This window comes from Lacerta agilis, chromosome 1 (assembly GCF_009819535.1).
Source record: "Lacerta agilis isolate rLacAgi1 chromosome 1, rLacAgi1.pri, whole genome shotgun sequence".
In the NCBI taxonomy this organism is placed as follows: Eukaryota; Metazoa; Chordata; class Lepidosauria; order Squamata; family Lacertidae; genus Lacerta; species Lacerta agilis.
The window spans coordinates 117,890,492-117,912,668 of record NC_046312.1 but is presented as its reverse complement, the minus strand read 5'-3'; the positions used below and the strand labels follow the sequence as shown (position 1 = coordinate 117,912,668).

The following is a 22,177-nucleotide window of genomic DNA, read 5'->3' as shown; positions in this document are numbered from 1 at the left end:
CATAAGCTTTTTGGGGAGAAGCTCTCCCCCATCCTCATGGGCTGGTTTTTTCCTTTTACTTACTTCAGGGAAGAACATGTGTAACTGTGCAAAAGGCCAGGTATGTGTGTGTGTGTATGTGTTACTGCTACTATCAACTGAATGGAAAAGAAAATCTATATATGCAGGAATTTCTTGTGCCCGTTCCACTGTAGAAATGCTGTGAAAAGGGGGCAATAAATAAAAGCAAGAAATAAATAAAACTGGGGAAGTGCAGGGGGAGATGGAACATGTATCTATTTTATCCTGATTACTGGCCAAGTTCTCTCCAAACTCACAACTTCACAAGCTCCATTATATTGTTTCAACTGCCCTCATATTTTAAGTGACTAGTACAGAACCTTCGATAAACCCGACCATATTTATTCGGAACGCATTGTATTTTAAGGGATTTGTTTTTCAGTCGGGAGAATGAGGCAGAACATAGCCATTCACCAAACGAAGCCTTAATGGTTCTTTCCTCTCTCACACAAGTCGGTTTTAGCAATTACAACTAAACAGAACAAGTTGAAATACAGTACCTCTATCTTAATTCTCTTTGGTGACAGTTCATCCCTTTCTCCACATTTAGACCTAGGAGATGAAAACACATTTTGTTTTGTTTTTACTAAGTAGCGCACACTATCTTTGGGGGGGGGGATCTTTGGGGAAATCCTTGCCTGCAACAGAGAGATAGAAAACTGAAATTTCTCATTTAAGCCTCAATTTCTGGATAGGTTCACAGAGCACGTTTAAGAACTTGATGTAAGCTTCAATCTTGCTGGACTACCATTAGAGATTATGGGCAGTGGAGCAAGGTTTGCGTGTTTGAATGCTCCTTTGTATAAACAACTCCCTGTACAAAGGAAGCTAGCATGTCAGGGTTGGGGTTGGGGTTGGATATTTAACGTCAACCCTGTTGAAGCCACCCGATCTACAAAAAATACGATTTTCTGCAACAACTAGAAAAATGTGGTGTGGAAATGCAAAGACTCATGGGCTCCCAATAGGTGGGATGGTGTGTGCACATTCAGGGGTCAGCAAACTTTTTCAGCAGGGGGCCGGTCCACTGTCCCTCCAACTTTTGGGGGGGCTGGACTATATTTTTTTGGGGGGGGGAATGAACGTATGCCTCACAAATAACCCAGAGATGCATTTTAAATAAAAGCACACATTCTACTCGTGTAAAAACACCAGGCAGGCCCCACAAATAACCCAGAGATGCATTTTAAATAAAAGGACACATTCTACTCATGTAAAAACATGCTGATTCCCAGACCATCCGTGGGCCGGGTTTAGAAAGCGATTGGGCTGGATCAGGCCCCCGGGCCTTAGTTTGTCTACCCATGGGTTAGGTTATAGGTGTCATGAGAAAGCACACAAATTCATGCCTTCCCACCACATCTATGGTTCGTCATGTTTATGAACCAGGACTATGAGTCAGGGAGAGCGTGGGACTCTTGATTTCAGGGTCGTGGGGGGTTGGACTAGATGACCCTCAGGTTCCCTTCCAACTCTATATTTCTATGATTCTATGGCCCTGACTGCAGAACAAGAAGAATAAAAACAGGTTTTCTGATACTTCACGATAAACCTCATTAAAGCAATTAGGATCTTTCCCCTTAAAAAAAAAGCACTTACTTGGTAGTCCGGTAAGTGTATTTGTAGGTAACTTCTCGGGATATTTGTCGCGCCAGTGCAAAGAGTTCGTCCCTCCGGGTCAGCAGTGCGTTATCCTTCACACACAATTGAGCAGCGGCTTCGTTAACCGTGAGCTAGAGAACAAAAGACAAGGGATGCTTCGTTGCCTTAGCTGTATCACTCCTTTGAGGAACATGAAACCTTATGTATCTTCCATCCCTGCTGCAATGTACATAAACAACATTAGAGCTTCATAAGAGAAATCTGGAGGGATTTCTTCAAATTTCTGGCATCGCGCTTAACACAGTTGCCACAGTTTTGTAAAGATGCGCGTGCACACCCCACAAAAGAAAAACAACCGAGTTTTTAAATACTGCTTAGTACCTTTGGGTCCCCCCCCCCATTTGAAGTCATCCTCAATTCCCTGGGAAGTAAGTTGGTATACTTTTAAAAAAATAGTTATTAGATCAGGGGCAAGCTATTTTGTTTAAAACCAAAGCATGCTTTTAAAATGAACTCAGGCAGACCTGCTTTTAAAATAAATAAATAAACAAACAAATAATTAAAATAAAATAAAATCATAATCCTGAGGTTGACTCAGGGGGCTGGCTGTGTAGCCAATCCCTTACTGCACCCTGTGAGCCACCCACTGGGATGAACTGCTATGACAAACTCCTACATTCTGGTGTGATCTAATGGGATCCCCCCACCCCCGAGTGCGTGGAGATTCGTCATCCCCCTGCAGTGAAGCTTTAACAGGCTGCCATCTTGGGTTTGATTTCTGAGTGAACAGTCTCAAGTTAATAATGTTTGCATAAAATGGGCCAAGTGGCCTAAACCAGAGGTTTTCAACCTTTCTGAATCCACGGCTCCCTTAACCAACTATATTCCTTCTGCGGCACCCAGTTATGTCACCCCCTTGCCTGCAGAGCAGCCAGCCTCTCACCCCTTTTTTGGACACCCTTGTGGAGGGTTCCCTCAGCTTCCTCTCCTTGGGAGTCCTCTGGGAAGCAGCTGCTGCCATCCCTGGTCTCTGAACTGCCCCACCCCTGCCCCAAAGAGAGGCGCTTCCCAGAGCTTGTAGCCAGGGCTGCTGCAATAAACAGCTGTGCAAGCCTTTGGGAGGCAGAAACACAAAAGGGCATCAGAGGAGGGAGGGAAGGAAAGGGGGACAGAGGCCAATGTTGCCTGTGACACCCCTGACCATCATTCAAGACACCCCAGGGTGCCACGGCACACTGGTTGAAAACCACTGGCCTAAACTGACTAATGGGAGCTCGGGATCATTAAGCAGGTGGAACGAAGCTCTAAATAAGTTTCTGGTGGGTTGCCCAGACCATTTATATCAGAGATGGAGCTACTGTTCCCAAAACCAATCCGTGGCCATCAAGAGGCCAGTTTTTACTGGTCTGAGATTCCCATACAAATGTGAGACTTCACCCTCAGCCTTCGTCGTCTCCTCAGAAGACAGGGAAGGATGGATGGATGGATGGTGATACAAGGAGAAGGAAGAGGAGCAGCTTGGGTCTGAAGATGCCCAGTTATCATAATCCCCATTCGGCTTATGAGAGGGCTGTTTGTGAGCTGGAATAGGAGTGTTGTGGGAGAAAAGCGCTCCAAATTCAGATTAAGTTTCCATTCACACAAGGTATTGTGCAAGATTTTGTATGGGCCTCTAGAGTTCATATGCTATGGCATATATAGTCTTTATTTGCCATTATTTTTCATTCTTTTAACACAACTCCCATTACACTGTGTGCGTATAACTTTTGGATCCAAACCAATATAAGTTGCATTATTAAAAATGGAGAAGTGAAAGTTGCCAGATGTACCTTCTGTTATGACATTTCCAACTGGGGGGAAGTATTTATTTATATATATGTATATATTTAAAAACCCACCTTTCCTCATCTAACCATTTCTCTGTGAATGAAAAACAGAATATTATGTCACAGGCTGGATCCTGACATATTATCTGCATTCACACGCTGGATTAAGACTGACACTGTTCCAAATAACAACATGCTCTACATTTGCCTGATGTTATCTACCCTCACGTGTGAGAGAGTACTGGTGTCAACTAGGGTTGCCATCAAAATTTCACCTGAAGTAATTCAAAACAGATTTGGGGTTCCCTGGTTAGGCAAAACACCTGAGGAATTTTGAGGGAAGTCAAAAGTATCTCCATAAGACGAGCAAAATTCCTCAAGGTTATTCAGGCCAACATCCCCTAGGCCTAGGTTATAACTGAACTTCCACATACAGACATTCTCAAGCAAAGGAAATGAGTATTTATGGGGGGGGGGGGAATCCCAATAGAAGACTGCCGATTTTTCCTCTGGGGTCTCATATATGATAGATGCTGAGGTTTATTTCATTGCTGGCTATTAAAATGATATGGCCCTTTCATTTCAACAAAATACCAAGGTGGTTGACAGAACAACAGAGTACAGTGATACCTCTGGTTGCGCACAGGATCCATTCCAGAGCTCTGGAGGTGCGCGTATCTGGAGGTGTTGCTTCTGCGCATGTGCACGGCACAGTTTAGCCCTTCTGAGCATGCGAGCAGCATGTAGAGCACTTCTGTGCATGTGCGTGGCGCATATAGCGCTTCTGCACATGCGGCGAAACACGGAAAAATACTTCTGGGTTTGCCGCATACGTATCCCGAAGGATACGTAACCAGATCTTAGATCTTGAACGCCTTGGCTCCCAAACAAATCGGCTCCCAGAATGAGTGTTCCTGTTTTCGAATGTTCTTTTGGAAGCCAAATGTACGATGGGGCTTCCACGGCTTCTAACTGAAGTCGCGATTTGGTTCTTGAACGTTTTGGAAGTCGAACGGACTTCCAGAACGGATTCCGTTCGACTTCCAAGGTACGACTGTATACCAAAATATAACAAGAAAAGTCTTATCAATAAAACAGTGATGTTTTAGTATCCAGAGATGGCAGGAGCAGGGATTAATAACCAGGAAAAGCTAAGGGCAGGGGTCAGCAAACTTTTTCAGCAGGGGGCCGGTCCACTGTCCCTCAGACCTTGTGGGGGGCCGGACTATATTTTTTGGGGGGAAATGAACGAATTCCTATGCCCCACAAATAATCCAGAGATGCATTTTAAATAAAAGCACACATTCTACCCATGTAAAAACACCAGGCAGGCCCCACAAATAACCCAGAGATGCATTTTAAATAAAAGGACACATTCTACTCATGTAAAAACACGCTGATTCCCGGACAGTCCGCGGGCTGGATTTAGAAGGCAATTGAGCACCCACCTGATCTCTAGGGGGAGATGATTTCCCAAGGTGGGTGCCCCCAGTTCTCCATACCACTGTAAGGTGGAGACCTCCAGGCACCAGGGGAAATTTTGCACTTGGCTTTTGACCACTTGTGACTAAGTGAAGATACCTGTGTGTCAGGATGGCGCTTGACACCTCCACCATCTGGGGATCATTGGATCGGGACTATTTTCACACGCTAATGCCCCATCCTGTAGAATTAACTATCAGTTCTATTTCATCTGCACAATCAGAAACCTTCATCTGGTTGTAAATATTAATAAATGAGTCTTTCTGTAAAAAAACCAACCATTCAAATGAAGTCTTACTGACTAGTGATTTAAATCGATTGGATTTAAATCAAATCCACCCTGCGACAAAGTCATTCTCCCCTCTTTACACTTTATAATATTCAACACGACTAATGCTTAAGTACATGCAGCAATGCAGAGAGCAGGAGGATTCTGAATTTTACGGACCCAGAAGCCCAAACCTTGTCCCACTGCAACGTAAAGAAAGGGCACTGGGCATGAAATTACCAGTACATTAGCCAAGGCTGAGCCCAATATTCTTTCCCCTCTTCACAATTTCCAAAGTGCCACACTCGGGACAAACAGCCATGAATTCCTCTCAATGACTACAAAGACCTTGGAATGAATCTTCGCATCGGGAACGAAAGCTAAATTAAGTGAGAATGCAGTAGCTTATGCTGACATTTACTACATATTGTTCAGTCAGTCTACAAGAAGGTAAGATTTGAGGAATCAAGCAGGTATTAATAGAAGTCTCTGAACACTGAGAACTTCAGAAAGAATGGATTCCATACGAATTAACACTATGGCAAAACTCTTGCTTACCCAACAGAAGCTGTCTTAGAACATTGCAAAAGCATCTTTGAAGTAGCTCACACAAGAGAGCTGCTTCAAAAGGTACTTTTGCACAGCTTCAATCCCCCCCACAGCTGACGAGCAGGGACCAAATCCTGCTGCCTTATTTCTGCATATCCTCCACTGCCTGCAATCATAACATTTAAATCAGTGGTTGTTGATACTGAATTCTTATCAGCTAGGGTGGACGGTCTTTCGGATTTCTCTTTCTTCTTATCGCCGATATATTATTGGTGTATGTTTTATTTGTGGTTTGTAATTTGGCAAACTGTTATGAAACTGTCACAGCCTTCGGCTAGTACAATAAACTTACTGATGATGGTGATGATTTATGATCTTGTTACTGCAGTCCTTGATCAGCCCAAAGGCAATCATTATGAGTGATGGCACGCATAAGAGAAGCAGCGGGTGAAACACTCACAATAGCCTTTAGACCAGGACTGGGGAACCTGTGGCCCTTCAGACTCCCATCAGCCCTAGCCAGCATGGCCAATAATCAGGGATTATGGGAGTTGTAGTTCAGCAACATCTGGAGGGCCTAAGGTTCCCCACTCCTGTTTTAGACATTCAGCCACCGGGGAACTTTTCCTTTCTAGGAATCAAATGATTGCAGACACCCAATATCCAGAGCAGAGGTGGAGATCTGGATCTGGCTGACAGATCCACCTAGGCAAAGCCTGATTGGATGTGTGGGGCCACCCTCCTGCCACACACTTGATGTCACAAGGACTAAAGTAACCCATTTTGCCCACACAATTCTACAATCAGCCAAATGCTCCTCCTTTTATCAGTATCTGCATTTTTTGCCTAGATATTCTTGGAGCTGAAGAGCCCCAAAGGCATTTTCTAAACAAAGATTTAATTTTGCGAAAGTATTTGCTCGGTATGTGAACTGGAATTACTCTTAAGAGGAATAAGATATAAACTAGTCTAGGTATCATGTTCATTTTTAAGAGCATTGACTTTTCCCCACATGGTCAGGTTCAATGACTCCCATCTGTCGATGTCTATTGATACCCCATGATATATTTTGTTGACGTTTAATGACAGTAATTTAGATAAGTCTCGTAACATTAACATGCCTAGATATTTAATGTTGTCATTGCAAATATAAGCTTGGTATTGTTTAAATGGTTGAACCAAAAAGTTGTTTCCTATTAACATCGACTCCCGATTTGGACCAGTTTATAGTGTATCCAGAGATATTGCCAAAAACATCTGTTTTGCCCACACAATTCTCAATCAGCCAGGGCACTCAAAAGGCATAGCCTGCAAACCCCAGAACTTGTCACGTCAGGCACAGCACTCCACAAGACTAGACAAACAGTTGTTTGCTGAACAACTATCTGACCTTTAGAAGATATCTGAAGGCGGCCCTGTTTAGGGAAGTTTTTAATGTTTAATGCTGTATTGTGTTTTTAATATTCTGTTGGGAGCCGCCCACAGTGGATGGGGGGGTGTATAAAGAATAAATTATTATTTAGTGGTTTCTGCACATGCTGTAGAGAGAAGGGAGGGGCAGATGGGGCTCACTAACCTGGGAAGGTAGCCCAACTCTGATAGTATGGTGCCTGCCACGCTGCCCTGCAGACCAGCTGACTGGCGAGGCACTGCAGCCATGTCAGCCAGATGATGTTAGGCACCAAACAGCTCCACTTCCTCGCAAAAGGCGGGTTGCGTGGGGGGGGGAGTTAAGTCATCCACAAGTTGGATGGTTATGTTAACTTATAAAAAACAAGTTAAGAAACAACAAAACCATCAGACGAACTTACTATATAATTCATTACAATGCATCAAAAGTTTTTATGGTGCTATGGTGGTTTCTATAAATATGAACAATTCACTGAACAGTTCTTCTATTTGGCTTTTTTCCCTTGAACACCAGTTAAGTCTACAGTTAGAATTAAGAAAATAAATTGAAAAGTAGAAATGAAGGAAATACCGTCAACTATTAAAAACATGTGTCGGCTCTTGAAGGCTGCTGTTCTAGTTGGGCAGCAAGCCAAATTTAAGCACCATCTGAGTCAACTTTCACTGGTTTTTCACCTAGGCTGCCCTAGGGGGAGACCTTTCACACCAATGACAGCTTTGCATTCCAACTTGGGAGGTATAGGCAATCATTGCAGGTAGGTGATGGAAGAAATTTGCTGTGTTGCAGTCATTGCTGCCCTTGTTGATCAATTACACCACGGGTGGCCAGCTCCCAAGAGACTGCGATCTATTCACAGAGTTAAAAACTGGCAGTGATCTACCCCCTTTTTTGGCGGGGGGGGGGTTCAGGTCAAAGTTGCTGAGCTTCTTTTTTTTTAGGAAGGAAAGCACTGTTTTGGGGGGTTCAGGTCAAAGTTGAGCTTTTTTAGGGAGGAGGAAAGCAGGGCTAAATCATGAGCTTTTTTTAGGGGAGCCAAAGTTCTTTGGGGGGAACCAGTGATCTACTAGTGATCTGCCAGAGACGTCCAGTGATCTACCGGTAGATCACGATCTACCTGTTGGACGTGCCTGAATTACACCATCGTGAATAGGTGGTGGGGAGTAGGATCCACATCCACAGTGGCATTCTTTGCTTAATTGAGTATTTGGCTGCAATCAAGTAATAGGCAGTCAACTGATTTATCTTTGGCCAGTCAAACCAATTACAGTGGTACTTTTTGACTTGTGCTCTTCCAATTTTTTGCAATTAGGAGCCTTGCTGCCGTGGTTGCATACATTAGCACGCATCTATCTTTTTCCTTGATTTCATCGCCTAGCATTCCTATCAGAAAGATTTCGGGGTCTTTTTTTAAAAGAATACTTTGTTATCTTTTTCAATTCATTGTATATTTCCCTCCAAAATTTCTTAATTTCATTGCAGTTCCACCAAATATGCATAAATGTGCCCAATTCTTTATTACATCTCCAACACATATTATTACTTCCCTTATACATTTTTGCCAGCTTTGTTGGAGCCAGATACCATCTATATTGCATTTTGTATATGTTTTCGATCAAATCATAATTCAGGGTAAACCTCATGTCTTTTATCCACAATTTCTCTCATTTTTCTAACATAATGGTCATCATACCAAAATATGGCATGGAAGGTAGGAGAAGTTAGGGGAATAACAGAGCAAAAAATAGAGAAAGATTGGAAAGCATTTAAAGATATTATATTATAATCTGTGGAAAGGGTCAATCTCCTATCCAACATATGAGTGGGCCCAAGACAAACAGAAAAAAGGAGAGATAATAGACTTAGGTATACAAGAAATGTAGTTACAGAAACTACAATAAAATATTAGGCTGGAAGTTCACTGGGTGATGGGTGTGTGTGAAAAAAGTATTATTTTTGTCCATATTTAATTTTTGTATGTCAAATATATTCTATATATATATTCTATGGTTTTTTTCCTTTTTTATTTCCTTTCTTTTTTTCTTTCTCTTTCTTTGTCAAATGATAATTTTTTTTAAACCTAATAAAGTTTATTTAAAAATAAAAATAAAAAAACAATTACAGTAGTACTTTGGTTCCAGAATGGCTTAGTTGTCGAACAAATCGGCTCCCAAATGCCGCAAACCCAGAAGTAAGTGTTGCGGTTTGCAAAAAAAATTCGGAAGCCAAACATCCAACGCAGCTTCTGCTTGAGTGTAGGAAACTCCTGCAGCCAATCGGAAGTTGGTTTTCAAACCGTTTCGGGAGTCGAAGGGACTCCCATAACGGATTAAGTTTGAGAACCAAGGTACCACTGTATAACCTAAATCCGACCAAAAGAATAGCGATACCCAAAACCCACAGTTGAACACTTTTACCTTCCTGGCCATGCTATGAAGGCGTTCGGATTGGCTGTCCTAAACAAGTCAATTTAGGTGGGAAATTGGAACAAAATACAGAAACCTACGTGCAAAGTCTAATGTTTTCAACTATGGATTTCACTCTCATTTAAAAATCTGATGGAAGAAACGAAAACGCATCACCGGATTATGATTCCACCTCGAAGTTTTCTTCTACAATCCAAGCAACCACCACCCAAAATATGCTTCCTATATCTCATGCTCTTTAAAAAAAAAAAAAAAAAAACAGTGCTGATTTTTAGGTGGTACACAGATCAAAACCTTTTTTTATCTTAAGGAAACTATGGCTTTGAACCCAACTTTTGTATCTTCCTTATAAGGGAAGCAAAATGTTTTAATACCACTGGGTTAGCATTTCAGATCACAGTGCATTTTGTCTGCATCCCTGAAATGGCCACACTGCTATTCAGACATTCGTTTTATCTGAAGGTAAAAGAGAGGAACTCTTTCGTTTTAGACTATAGTGCACACGTTGACACGATAAATTTATATCCATCATGTGGTACAGTAGAAAATGTGTTTGTCTAAAAGAGTTTTTTTTAAATCCGCAAAACTGCCTGGGAAGTTTTTCGTCAAGAAGAAAAGATTTTTGCAGCTTTAAAGTCAGAGGACCATTGATTTTCACAGAGCTCCGTCCAGTAAATTTAACTCTGGTGGGTGGAAGTACTATTACAACTCCCTCCTTTTTTATCTTGCATTTTCTGAAAGGAAATACTTCCCCAGTGTTCCCGAAATTGTGAGGGGGGAAATGTTGCATCAACTGTAAAATGAAGAAATGCTGACATAATTATTTGCTTAGTGTTGCCTGTACTGTAACTGTTCATCAATAGTACCAAAATAAACAAGAATGGTTAAGCCTGGAATTTAAAGCTACAACATGCAACATAGAAACATGCAATTTGGTAAAGAGATAGAGTGCTACCTTGGGTTAAGAATTTAATTCGTTCTGGAGGTCCGTTCTTAACCTGAAAATGTTCTTAACCTGAGGTACCACTTTAGCGAATGGGGCCTCCTGCTGTTGCCACAATTTCTGTTCTCGTCCTGAAGCAAAGTTCTTAACCTGAAGTACTATTTCTGGGTTAGCAGAGTCTGCAACCTGAAGCGTCTGTAACCCGAGTGACACTGTACTCCTGAAGTGAATGACTAGATTCATTCCTTTGTGAATTGAGGGGCTTTATAATTTAGAGAATTCGGCCTACAGTCTGCTAGACCCTTCCTTGGAGATGCAACTATTCTTTGCTTGGACAATGATCAAGATTAATTTTAAGACTCGTGTATTAGGCCTTTCCTTAAGTGCACACAGTTCCTTTGGTCAAACTCAGGGTTTCCTAAACTTGGGTCTCCTGCTGTTTTTGGACTACAGGTCCCATGAGCCGCAACCACTGGTTCTGCTAGCTAAGGATGATGAGATTTGTAGTCTAAAAAAAAAAAAAAAAACAGTTGGAGGCTCAAGTTTGGGAAACTCTGGTCTAGCTTAATGGAACAGGCTACTTGCACTGCCAATCTTTACCAACCAACCAGAGCAGAAAACAAAATCTAGACAATATCACTTTAGTTAAGATGTCAGACTCTGCAAGATCGCACAGCAACCTTCAACAATTTTGGGCCATGATATCTGAAAGACTGCCTTCTCCCAAATAAAGCTGATTTAAGGTCTAGCTGTTAAGCCCCACCAAGAGTTTCTGTTGGTGAAAACGGAGGCAGAGTCTTTTTTTGTGTTGGCCCCCTGGTTATGGATCTCCCTTCCTAGGAAATTTAGACTTCAACTTTGTTTAGCTTTAGGAAGGCCACTGAAACTTTCTTATAACACCCACCTTTGGGTCAGTTTTTAAAAGTATCTAGTAGAATGCAGGAGACAAACACATAAATAATTGTATAGAATAAGAACAGCAGTTTTCCATTTAAAGTGCCATTTTAGCTATGCAGCCTGTTCTTCAGAAAGACACCTGACAATTTTCAGGTTGGATGACGCATCTTTTAAAATGCGTCCAAGTATTATTATTATTATTATTATTATTATTATTATTATTATTATACCACCCTATACCTGCAGGTCTCACAAGATAAAATCAAAATATAAAAATACAAAATACATAATCAATATTTTTTTATAAAAAAAACTAACCCAATAACACTCAACACATTTTAAAAGGGCATTGGATGTCAATCAGCCAAAGGCCTGGTTAAAGAGTTCATTCTTGCCTGGCACCTACAGGTGTATAATGAAGGCGCCAGGCGAACCTCCCTGGGGAGAGCATCCCACAGACAAGGAGCCACTGCAGAATAGGCCCGTTCTCGTGTTGCCACCCTCTGGACCTCTGGTGGAGGAGGCACACAAAGAAGGTACACAATTAAGTACAAATATTCTGTTATAAGGTCTTGCTTGCTGCCTTAACAATTATCACTGGCCTGACAGGATTTGGATTTTATGCGCTTCCCCTAAGAAAAATGTAGTATCTGAGCTGGTACAGCAGGAGGAGAGAATCTCTGAGAAGAAGATTGGAAAAGAAGAGGGGAAACTGACTGCTGCTTGCGCCATTTTACCTCATGGAGGGTGAGATGCTTGCCATCTTTCCTTTTCGAGTCAAACCTGCCGTATATTGCACTGAACTTCCTGATCTCCTCCTCTTTGTGAGGGTCCTCGTCACTCATCTCAAAGATGTGGCCCACCATCTTGGCCAGCTTTTTGTTTATTTTCAGCAGTTCCTTCACTTCGTTCAAGTCACTTTTGGGGAGGGTGGGAACCATGCGCTCGACGCACTCGGTGACCGACAGGGCCGCCGCCGCGTCCAAGGTTTCCGTGTTTTCCTTTGGTGAGGCCGGAGAGCCGACGTCGGCTGGGGAAAGGCTGTGTTCGCTCTCTGTAGTGTGGTGCCCTTGCCATAGTCTCGTTTCGCTGCCGCTCTGCAGTGTCAAGTTTCCCACCCCGTCGGACTTGCCTGCACCGACGCTCTGAACACAGGTGGTGGCGGCACATTTTGGAATCTTCAAGTGAGGCTCCCGGGTATTACTATTCCTTTCGTAACTATTGCATGAGATTCCCAACCAAGCAGGAGATCCTTCCGGTAACTTATATATTGGGATGCTACTGACCGGTAAGGAAGTAAGAGGCTGGTTAAAAAGGCCTGGGTTCGTCACCCAGTCTCTCAAAGCCTTCTGCAGTCTCCGGACATGAAGAGGTTTGCTGGCCATGCCGACGAGCGCCATGATCTCGAGGAACTCCTCTTCCCCGGCTTCACACAACTGCTGCACGTCATCCCCTCCCTGCTGAATGAAGGCATCGAAGTAGAACAAGAGGTTGGCTTTCTGCAATATTCGGTACAACTGCAATTCTCCAAGGGTTCTGGGTAACGCTGTGGCCATGGTGGGTGGAGAGCCCTGCAAAAAGGAGAAGAAGAAGGATAACAAAATGAATGTCCACTTCTAGATGTGTTATCCAACCAATGCGTTGGTTCTTTCAAAACGTCTGCGCTATGGATGGCAAGGGAGGTTTGCTAGTGAACAAACTTATTAGTTACAGGATCTTGCATGGTACAACAAAGAGAGTACCTGGTTCAGTGTTCAATAAAAAACACAACCCTAATCATCTTCAGTGTTTGAAATTAGCCAGGTGCCAGGCGCATTTTGCACCTGGCTATCGACCACATGTGACCAAGTGAAGATGCCTAGGTGCCAGGATGGTGTATGACATCACAATATGGAGGTTCATGCCTATCTGCATAATCGGAATGAATTTCAGGAAGCAAAATGCCTTTTCTGTGCAGTCTGAGCAGGAGCAGTCAACGTTAAGAAAAAGTGGTCAAAATAGGCCAATATGTATGTAGTATCTGGCCAAGTCAAATTGTAACAGGCCGCTTTCTGTGAAACACTAACATTTATTAATATTTACAATTTTGGATCCAGGTGGCAACAGGGTGGTTCTCCCATAAAAGGCATACCCCCCCCCCAAAAAAAAAATATACCGCTTTTGTAAACTAAAATTAAAAACAGAGATCTGGGGACTAATTGCTGCTACATAAAATTATTAATAAGTGTATTTGTATACAGAAAGTAAGTAAAATCAAGCTGCATATTGTGAGGGTCTTCGATTACTTCTGAACTTTTGTTTCTGCCTGTGTGTGTGGGGGGGTGTATGTGTGAACATAGGAAACCAAATGACACGTAGCAGCAGTTCTCTTACTGTCCCTGAATCAAGTGACTTTTCCTTTTTAAGTTCCCCAAGTTCTTAACCTAGTTCAAGGTTGTCATCTGCTCAGGCTGCAGAGAAAAAAAGCATTTTTGGTTCCAGAAATTCATTCTAATTGTGCAGATAAAATATAACCGATAGAATTCTACAGGATGTGGTGTTACAGCGTGTGAAAACAGTCGAAATCCAATGATTCCCCCAGGAATGCCCCTCCAGATTGTGGAGATGTCAGGCGTCATCCTGCAGCCAGGTTGCCAGTGGTCGATAGCCAGGTGAAAAATGTGCCTATCTGATTTCAAAACACTGATCAACAGTTACTCTGAACCACTTCAATTTAACTTAAGATACTGAAGGGCTATTCCTTTAACTGCTTAACCACTTAAACTATGGGTGGAGAACCTCACGCCCAAGTGGCCCCGCTATCTGACTTTAGAACTTCCCGGAAACTGTATCCCTCAATAGTCCTGCTGCTTCACATCCCAAGTGTTTTTGCCTGGCTGAAATGTGTCCTTGGACTCGGGATAATGCTCCCTGCTTGTCCAGATAGAGAGCAGAGATGGGCGTTTGAGAGAGTTTGTGTACAAGCAGCCCACTGTGCAAAGGTAAAATTAAAGATTTGTTGCTTCGCCCACGTGCAAAAGCACGAAGAGCTCCGGCTGATTCCCACACACAAAAGTAGTTTTGCTGCCTGTGAACTTTTAAATCAATAGAAAACTTTCAGAGGCAATCACAGAGTATAAGTCAAACGGTTAAACCTGATTATTATTTTTTTAACACAAGGATGTATCTGTTAAGATTTAAATAGTCTTCCGGCTCCTACAGATTTCCGAGAATCACACAAGGAAACTAATGAAACTAATACAGTAAATTAAAAAGGCACGAACAAGTTAAATTAAGCCCGTTTTCAGCTCAACACTGACACATGAATTGCCTACTTGTAAAAGCTACACCAGGGGTGTCCAAACTTTTTTCAAAGAGGGCCAGATTTGATGAAGTGAACATGTGAGAGGGCCGACAAAGTTGTTGAGCTTTTTGGGGGATTGAAGTTGTTGTTGAGCTTTTTGGGGGATTGAAGTGGTTCAGCTTTTTTATAGTTTTACCACAATAAACAAATAAACTACCACAGGGGCCAGATTAACATTTATTAATATTTACAATTTTTGATCAAGGTGGCAACAGAGTGGTTCTACCATAAAAGGCATAATCCCACGCACCAAGAGATGCCCTTTTGCAAACTAAAGTTAAAAATGGGGAGATGGGGACTAACCAGTGCTACATAAAATTATTAGTAAGTATATTTGTATATAGAAAGTAAGTAAAATCGAGCTGCATATTGTGAGGGTCTTCGATTACTTCTGAACTCTACTATTTCTGCCTCTCTCTCTCGTCTCTCTCTTTCTTTCTCTCTCTCTCTCTCTCTCTCTCTCTCTCTCTCTCTCTCTCTCTCTCTGTGTGTGTGTGTGTGTGTGTGTGTGTGTATAAAGTAGCTGTGTTCCATGTGGGGACTCTGGGGGTGCCAAGGCCATCACAGCTGACATTATGGGAACCAAATGCACGCCAGCGAGTGTTTCACAGTACAGTAGCTAGAACTCCCAACACACTAAGGAAAGACCAATGCCAAGATAAGTCTCCCTGGATTCAATCGCACTTTTAAGCAACCCTAGGGAGGACGGCATTTTAAGTCTGCAAACTTCAGAATAGCTACTTTCAGGGTGGGGGAGCCCAGCCTTACCTCTGAGTAAACACCAGTAGGACTGTCCAGTTTACATTCCTAAAGGAGCCTTGCACAATGCAATACTCTGAGCAACTGTAAACTCCCTGGAAAAGACCCTGATGTTGGGAAAGATGGAGGGCACAAGGAGAAGGGGATGACAAGAGGATGAGATGGTTGGACAGTGTTCTCGAAGCTACCAAGATGAGTCCGACCAAACTGTGGGAGGCAGTGGAAGACAGGAATGCCTGGCGTGCTCTGGTCCATGGGGTCACGGAGAGTCGGAAACGACTAAACAACAACAACAGATTACAAATGCTTCAGGTTACAAACTCCACTAACCTGGAAGAGTTACCTCGAGTTGAGAACTTTGCCCCAGGACAAGAACGGAAATCGTGTGCCGGCAGTGCGAAAGCATGCCTCTAGTTAAGAACAGTTTCAGGTTAAGAATGGACCTCCGGAACGAATTAAGTTCATAACTAGAGGTACCAATGTACTTAAAGAGTTTGCCTCCCACTATTTTCCCTTGGGCCAATCCAACAAGCTTCTCCTTTGCACACAACATATTAATTAGGGTTGTACATGTACAGCCTTGCACGTTTCTGAGAGATCACCAAGGCCTCTTGTGCTCCCATAACCACTTACATCAGCTCAAGGCCGCGACTAATCTAAATTCCAAGCTACAGGGCATGCCGCTCATGTGAAACTATGCACCAAGTGGAAATCCAAGATTTCACCCTGCCACCTCAGACTTAACAGGAAGGGAGGGAAGCAGATACTCTGGATGGAGCGGGGCCTGTCTGCAAATGGCTCCCGTACACTAAAGAACAGTTCCTACTATCACGGTTTGAAATTAGCAGGGCGCCAGGCGCATTTCTTACCTATGGATTCTCCATTTGCAAGCACCTCAAAAGGCTTGGGTGCCATTTTTTTTTCACCTGGCCTACACTCGAGGATTACTGAAATGTATGTGCTTTGAAGCCTCGAAGGATATGCTAAGGATAAACAGTATGCTAAGGAGTTTAACGATAAAGACTAGAGTGTTTTGAAATTTGAAGTATGGTACCAATATTTTTTATTGTAAACACCAAATTAAACATGTATTAACAATTTCTTCTAAAAATGTGATCCTAACAATGTGTCACTTATGTGAATTGTGTACTAGTTCATGCCTATCAAAATAATAAATAAAAAGTTTTGCCGACAACCCCCCCCCCCCATGGCGACTAGACATTCTGCTTTGTCGCCCACAACCCAGGTCCCAGGAGCCATTTTGCTCCTAGCTTTTCAAACACTGCATACAAATCATTTTTGTTGTTGTTGTTCAATGGCCACAGCTTCACAGATCAAACGGCATGGGTCGAATTCTGGGTATCATCTCTGGGACAATGCCGGTCAATAGACGCTACAGACATATTTAGCTGTGAGTCGTCCACCGTAAAATTATTTACTTGCACATGTGAATAAGTGGCTGTTCAGATATTTCCCTTTTGGCACCTACAGGTTTGCACGTATGAACACACAACCAGCCTCAAGATGCTTTTTTAAATTCCCTCAACAAGCTCTAAGTTGTCTTAGGCGTTGAAGCCAGAGCTGATGACTGGGAAACTGACTGATAAACTACGTATGTTGAATCCTATCACTGAATCATCAGGGTGAGTGCAGCCTTAACTTGGAAAGTTGCAAAAACCTTCTGGTAGAAACAGTGATACCAGGGGGGAAGTGTGTGTGAGAAAATTTCCAATACATTTTCAACATTTTGATTTTTCAAGTGGGGTCTGGAGTGATGAGGGGAAAACACCGGACACCTTTTATATCCAGGGTTATTCACCATTCCCCCTGCCCCATCCATGTATATGTCTTCCGTTTCCTGCTTCTGTCTTGTGCTGTTTCTTAAATAATTGTTGCTGCATCTGTATTCAGTTTTATGATGATAGTCTGGGAAATAAATGGCAGGCTGAACCTCACACCAGGGTTGAAATCCCCTAAATAAAAAAAATAAATGTTTGAGGCTAGTTACTAAGAATGGGGGGGGGGTTATTTTTTCTAAAGAGGATTGGAAGGGGAGTAGAAACCAAAAAAACACTTTCTTATCCACAGCACCAGATGAGTTTGCATCCTTCATAACAAAAGCACACTGTTAGTGTGCTACTAGGACTGCAATCCTAACACCAAGTACCTTGGAGTAAGCCCCACTGAACTAAATAGGATTTACTGGCAAGGAGACGTGGTTATGGCCATGCTGTAAAGCCAACTGTTTAAACTTACAATTACAAGATGTGATATGTGGCAGGCATTAGAAGGACAGCCTGGGAGAATGCTACAGAAATGCTAAGAGAAGTGTGGAATTATTGTAGCTGTTTTAACTATCAAACAAACGACAGGCCAGAAATCTTCAATATCTCCCTATCCAAGTCAGCATCTTGGGATGACCAACTTTTAAAATAGAAATTCCTGCCCAGAGCAGAAGATGGAAATTGCAGGTTTTCTGTGAAGGTTACAGAGAGGAGGCGTTTCTGCTGCTGCGAATGTTGTTCATTGTAGGCGAAGCAGGATAAGAGGAGAAGTCAAGAAAGTGTGGGCTGCTGCTAGGGTGGGCTTAGCATGCATTAACCAGTTCCTTCCCAGGCTGTCCCCGCAGGCTGCCTCAGTAGCAAAGGAAACTGGGAATGAACGTTCGCCTAGAGAGATGCTGTATGGAACCGAGCAATCAAAATTTCACAGTCAATCTCTGGGCACGCTGAGCAGAGAGGAACTAGCAAAGACCCAAATTGTCGCCTTTTAAGGCACACTCTGTGCCCTCACAAAACACCCCTCCTTGCCCCAATTAAGGCTGAATTGAAACAGCAAGTCTTGCTGTATTTTTCAGCCGTGATACTCTGGCATTATGGCTTGTTCTCGCACGAGACTCCCACCAGTTTTTCTTTAAACACATCTGTAATACAAATGACTGGGGTGGGGGGTACCTTGGAAAAAGAAGGGGAAACAAGAGGAAAGAGAACTGTTTTACATTTTACATATTTGCACAGACGTCGCTTGGTTTTCTAATGCACCCCCCCTTCCACTTTAAGTTCCCTTTCTGTCTCTTTTCTCGTAGCTAAGGGGCGGTCCCATTCAGCAAAAGTTAAATGGCAAGGAATGAAAAGCAAAAATAAATGTAAAAAAATGATCCAGTAACAGGGGCGCCAGCTTCTTGTACACATCTTCAGATACAGTTAAAGTGGGTTGTATGCAACAGAAGGTTAATTCAGGAGCTGGCGCGGGGCATCTTTTTAGGTTTCAAGTGTCAGCAATTGCTTCCTGCCCCCCCCACCCCCCAAAAAAGAGAGAAAGGAAATCCCAAGCTTGAAAACTGTGTTGCAGTGGCACAGAGCTCAAAAGCCAGCAATAGTGAGGATTCTATAGGTACAGAGGACTGCCTATATTAAGTCAGAATGGGATGGGGCGAGCTAGGCAACATCTCTCGCCATTCCCACTGCCAGTGGGCACATGTTTAGACCTCTCGCTTGCAGGAAAAGCAACAGAATACATTCTGAAACGATCTTTTCTGACATTCCAGAGGTGGGGAGAAGTTTAGACTGGGATCTGCTAGCGGACCTCTGGGTTACTTTATGTAGGTCTGCAAGGGATTTATGGCTTCCAGTCTCTTAACAAAATGGAAGCGACCCAAAGGAGAGTGCGTTTGTGACCCGCCTCCCTACTCATTATAATGCTGAAATCGTGAAACCTAAGAGACTGGGAGACACCAGGAGCGGATTTGGTGTGGAAGGAATGTGAGCTCAGTTCCTGGGCTTGTTAATTCTTTCATTCTAAATGTATGGATCTCAGGGGTTTCTAGAAAAAACAAAATTACCAGTACATCCTGCAAGCCTGCCCACCCACTAGACTTTCCAAAATATTTCCTCAAAAACGACTGAATGAATATTTGTGCAGCTCACAGAATCACTGTATTTTGCACAACACTCGATTGCCTATTTTGAAAGGCTCTGCATCTTTCTGAAGCCTAACATTCGGTACAAAACATTAGTAGATGGCTATTTCTTTTTTAGCAAGCAGGGCTTAAATAAACAACTTTATCAGTGGCGTTTTGATGCTGTGATGTAAGTCCATTCTACTTTGATGCAAATTATATATATAGTATACTGCTTTCTTTGATGTAAGAAATGTTAAAATCAACAGGACTTCTTTCCAAATTCAGGATGAGGATGCTATAACAATACAATCCCAGTATTTTCCCCCAAACAACCAGCTAGTTAGAACTTTTTTTTTTTGCTAACTAAACAACTAGGATGGTGTTTGTTTGTTTTCTTTCCCAAACTAGCATTTCTTTCAAAATATGCAATCAGTTCTGCTCCTCTACCAAAATGGCATTTAAGATCTACTGATTTTTTATTAGGGATCTCTACCTTAAATTTATTATGTTCTGTTTTGACAATCCACCAGCTTTTCAGTATTATATTTTGAGATCCTCAGTGTTTCCCCCCCCCTCCCCCACCTTGGGGGGGAAGCTGAATTATTAGTTACAAAGAAAAACAGTTTCTAATCAAAGTTGGTAAATAAACAAAAGTCCTTTGTTAAAACAAATTGTTGCTTTCCGTAAAATAATTTGGATCCCCTACCTACGCTTTCAAAACCCTACAAAGTGTATCATTCTTTTGAGGGGGCGGCAGAAAGAAACAGGAATCCTCCCATTCAAAAATATTAAGCTGACTAGGGTGTGTCTGTGCAAAAAACAACAACCACACATCATGTACAGTACAGTATTTCCACACATATGGGAGTCTATGCTCGCAGCCAAATGAAGGAAAGCTGTTAAATATATTTGCCAGAGGGCAAATATTGTGAGGACAAGTGTCTAAGAGGGACAACGAGCAATCGCTTTAAAAAAAAAAAAAGTCTCAAAAATCTGTAGCATAATAAATTTCCCCAGCACTTAAAAAAAAAAGTTTCACAGCCGTTAATGTACGGTGCAACTGAGGAGAAAACATAGTAAAAAAATATCCCACCCAATGTAGTGTTTGGATTTGCACTCCATCCCCCCAAACTTTTAAGCGAAGACAATACATGGATGTTTCAGTACTTTCCTCCCACGCCCTCACCCTTTTCTGCTCTGGATTTCTCTGGGAATCATCCACACTCCGCCTACATATACACGAATCCACCCTCTCCTTCCGGCAATCTGCAGCAGCAGGAATGAACTGTACCAAGCAGCAGCTATGAAAACACCCTGCGGGACAGGGCAGAAACTTCTCCTATTTTCCCTTTATCCCATTCGTCCCATCAGCCTCAAGGCAGCATGGCCAAAGGTCAAGTGTGATGTGATGTTGGGGAACTTGGATACCTCCAGATGTTGTTGGGGGACTCCACCCCTGCCTCACTTTCTCCCAGTTACACACCACCATCACAGCCTCAGAAACGCCAGCGAGGCTGAACCAGAACTTACAGCAGAAGTCTCGCGCGCAGTTAACATTCTTAAGATATTCGCCTACCGCTCCAACACGCGGAGGCCTTACACCCGCTCTGTCTCGCATTCACACGTGCGTTTCTGACGCGCGAGGTTGATTTCGCGACGAGTCCGAAAACCACGCAGGCAAAGTTTCAGCCGCTTAAAGCCAAGCGGGGGAAATGTCTCCCGAATCGTGAGCAAAAAAAATAATAATCCATTGCGGTCTCTCCAGAAAGGCTTTTTTGTGTGTGTGTTGGAAGGGGTGCGGGGAGAAAACTTAGGTACTGCATTGCAGAGGGGGTTGGACTGGATGACCCTCGGGGGGACTCTACAAAAGCTGCAGCCTTAAACCCGGAGAGGATCCCATGCCCAAGATCTCACATTGCCGGGAAGGAATCGCGCGCACCTCTCTCTTAAAAAATATAACTCGACGGGGAGGGCGACTACAACCTGTTCACGAGGCGCCAACATTTCGCAGCCCCGTCTCACCCATACGCTTATTCGGGAGCCAGACAAAACTCGCCACCCTGCGAGGGAAAGGATCCCCGCGATCGCGCCCGCACAGCCCGTGAACGTCTCTTCCCCCCCCCCCACCCTCCTGCGCGCGATCCAACGCCTGCCGAGCAGCCACGAGGGTCTCCGACTTACTTCTTCCGCGCAAGACGCTTCTGCCGCTGCCGCTGCCTACCCGGCTCTTCCCTTCTCCGGGCGGGCGCGAAGTTATGGCCAGGGTCGCCTGCGGCCGGCCTCCTCCTCCTTCTCCTGCTGCTGCCACCTTCCCATCGGTGGGCGAGCTGCCTCCCGCCCCCTCGGCCCAGCTCTGCCCGGCAGCCCCGCGACAACCCAGCACTGGCGGCGGCGGCAGGGCTGCAGGGAGGCACCGGCGGCGGCGGCGGCAGCGGCGGCAGCAGCCTCGCCTTGCCTCCACCTCCTCCTCCTCCACCGCCGCCTCCTCCTCCTCCTGGCCTTCCCGCCCGCGCGCACATCCAGGGCCCCCCTCCCGCGCCGCCGTCGTTGCCGTCACGTGGGGAGATTCCGCTCGCGCGCCCGCCCGCCCGCCCGCCCGCGCCGACGAGCCTGCGCCGGGCCGACCTCCCACGCGAGGCCGCGTGACGCAGAGCAGGGAGGAGGGGGCAGAACTACATGCCGGCGGGGAGCGCGCGGCGGACAAGGCTGAGGC

General features: G+C 43.9%; 1 protein-coding gene across 1 annotated transcript in view; it reads right to left on the bottom strand.

Annotated features, from left to right (window-relative positions):
• NAB1 (NGFI-A binding protein 1) overlaps positions 1 to 21,894 on the bottom strand; it is a 38,715-nt gene extending 16,821 nt beyond the window's left edge. Inside the window, exons 1-4 of the mRNA XM_033168785.1 lie at positions 21,646 to 21,894; positions 12,199 to 13,032; positions 1,660 to 1,793; positions 561 to 612 (exon numbers count right to left, since the gene is read on the bottom strand). Of these exons, the coding sequence (XP_033024676.1) occupies positions 561 to 612; positions 1,660 to 1,793; positions 12,199 to 13,017 (1,005 nt within the window). The 5' untranslated portion in view covers positions 13,018 to 13,032; positions 21,646 to 21,894. The remainder of the gene's footprint in view (positions 1 to 560; positions 613 to 1,659; positions 1,794 to 12,198; positions 13,033 to 21,645) is intronic.
• Between the last annotated feature and the right edge of the window lie 283 nt (positions 21,895 to 22,177).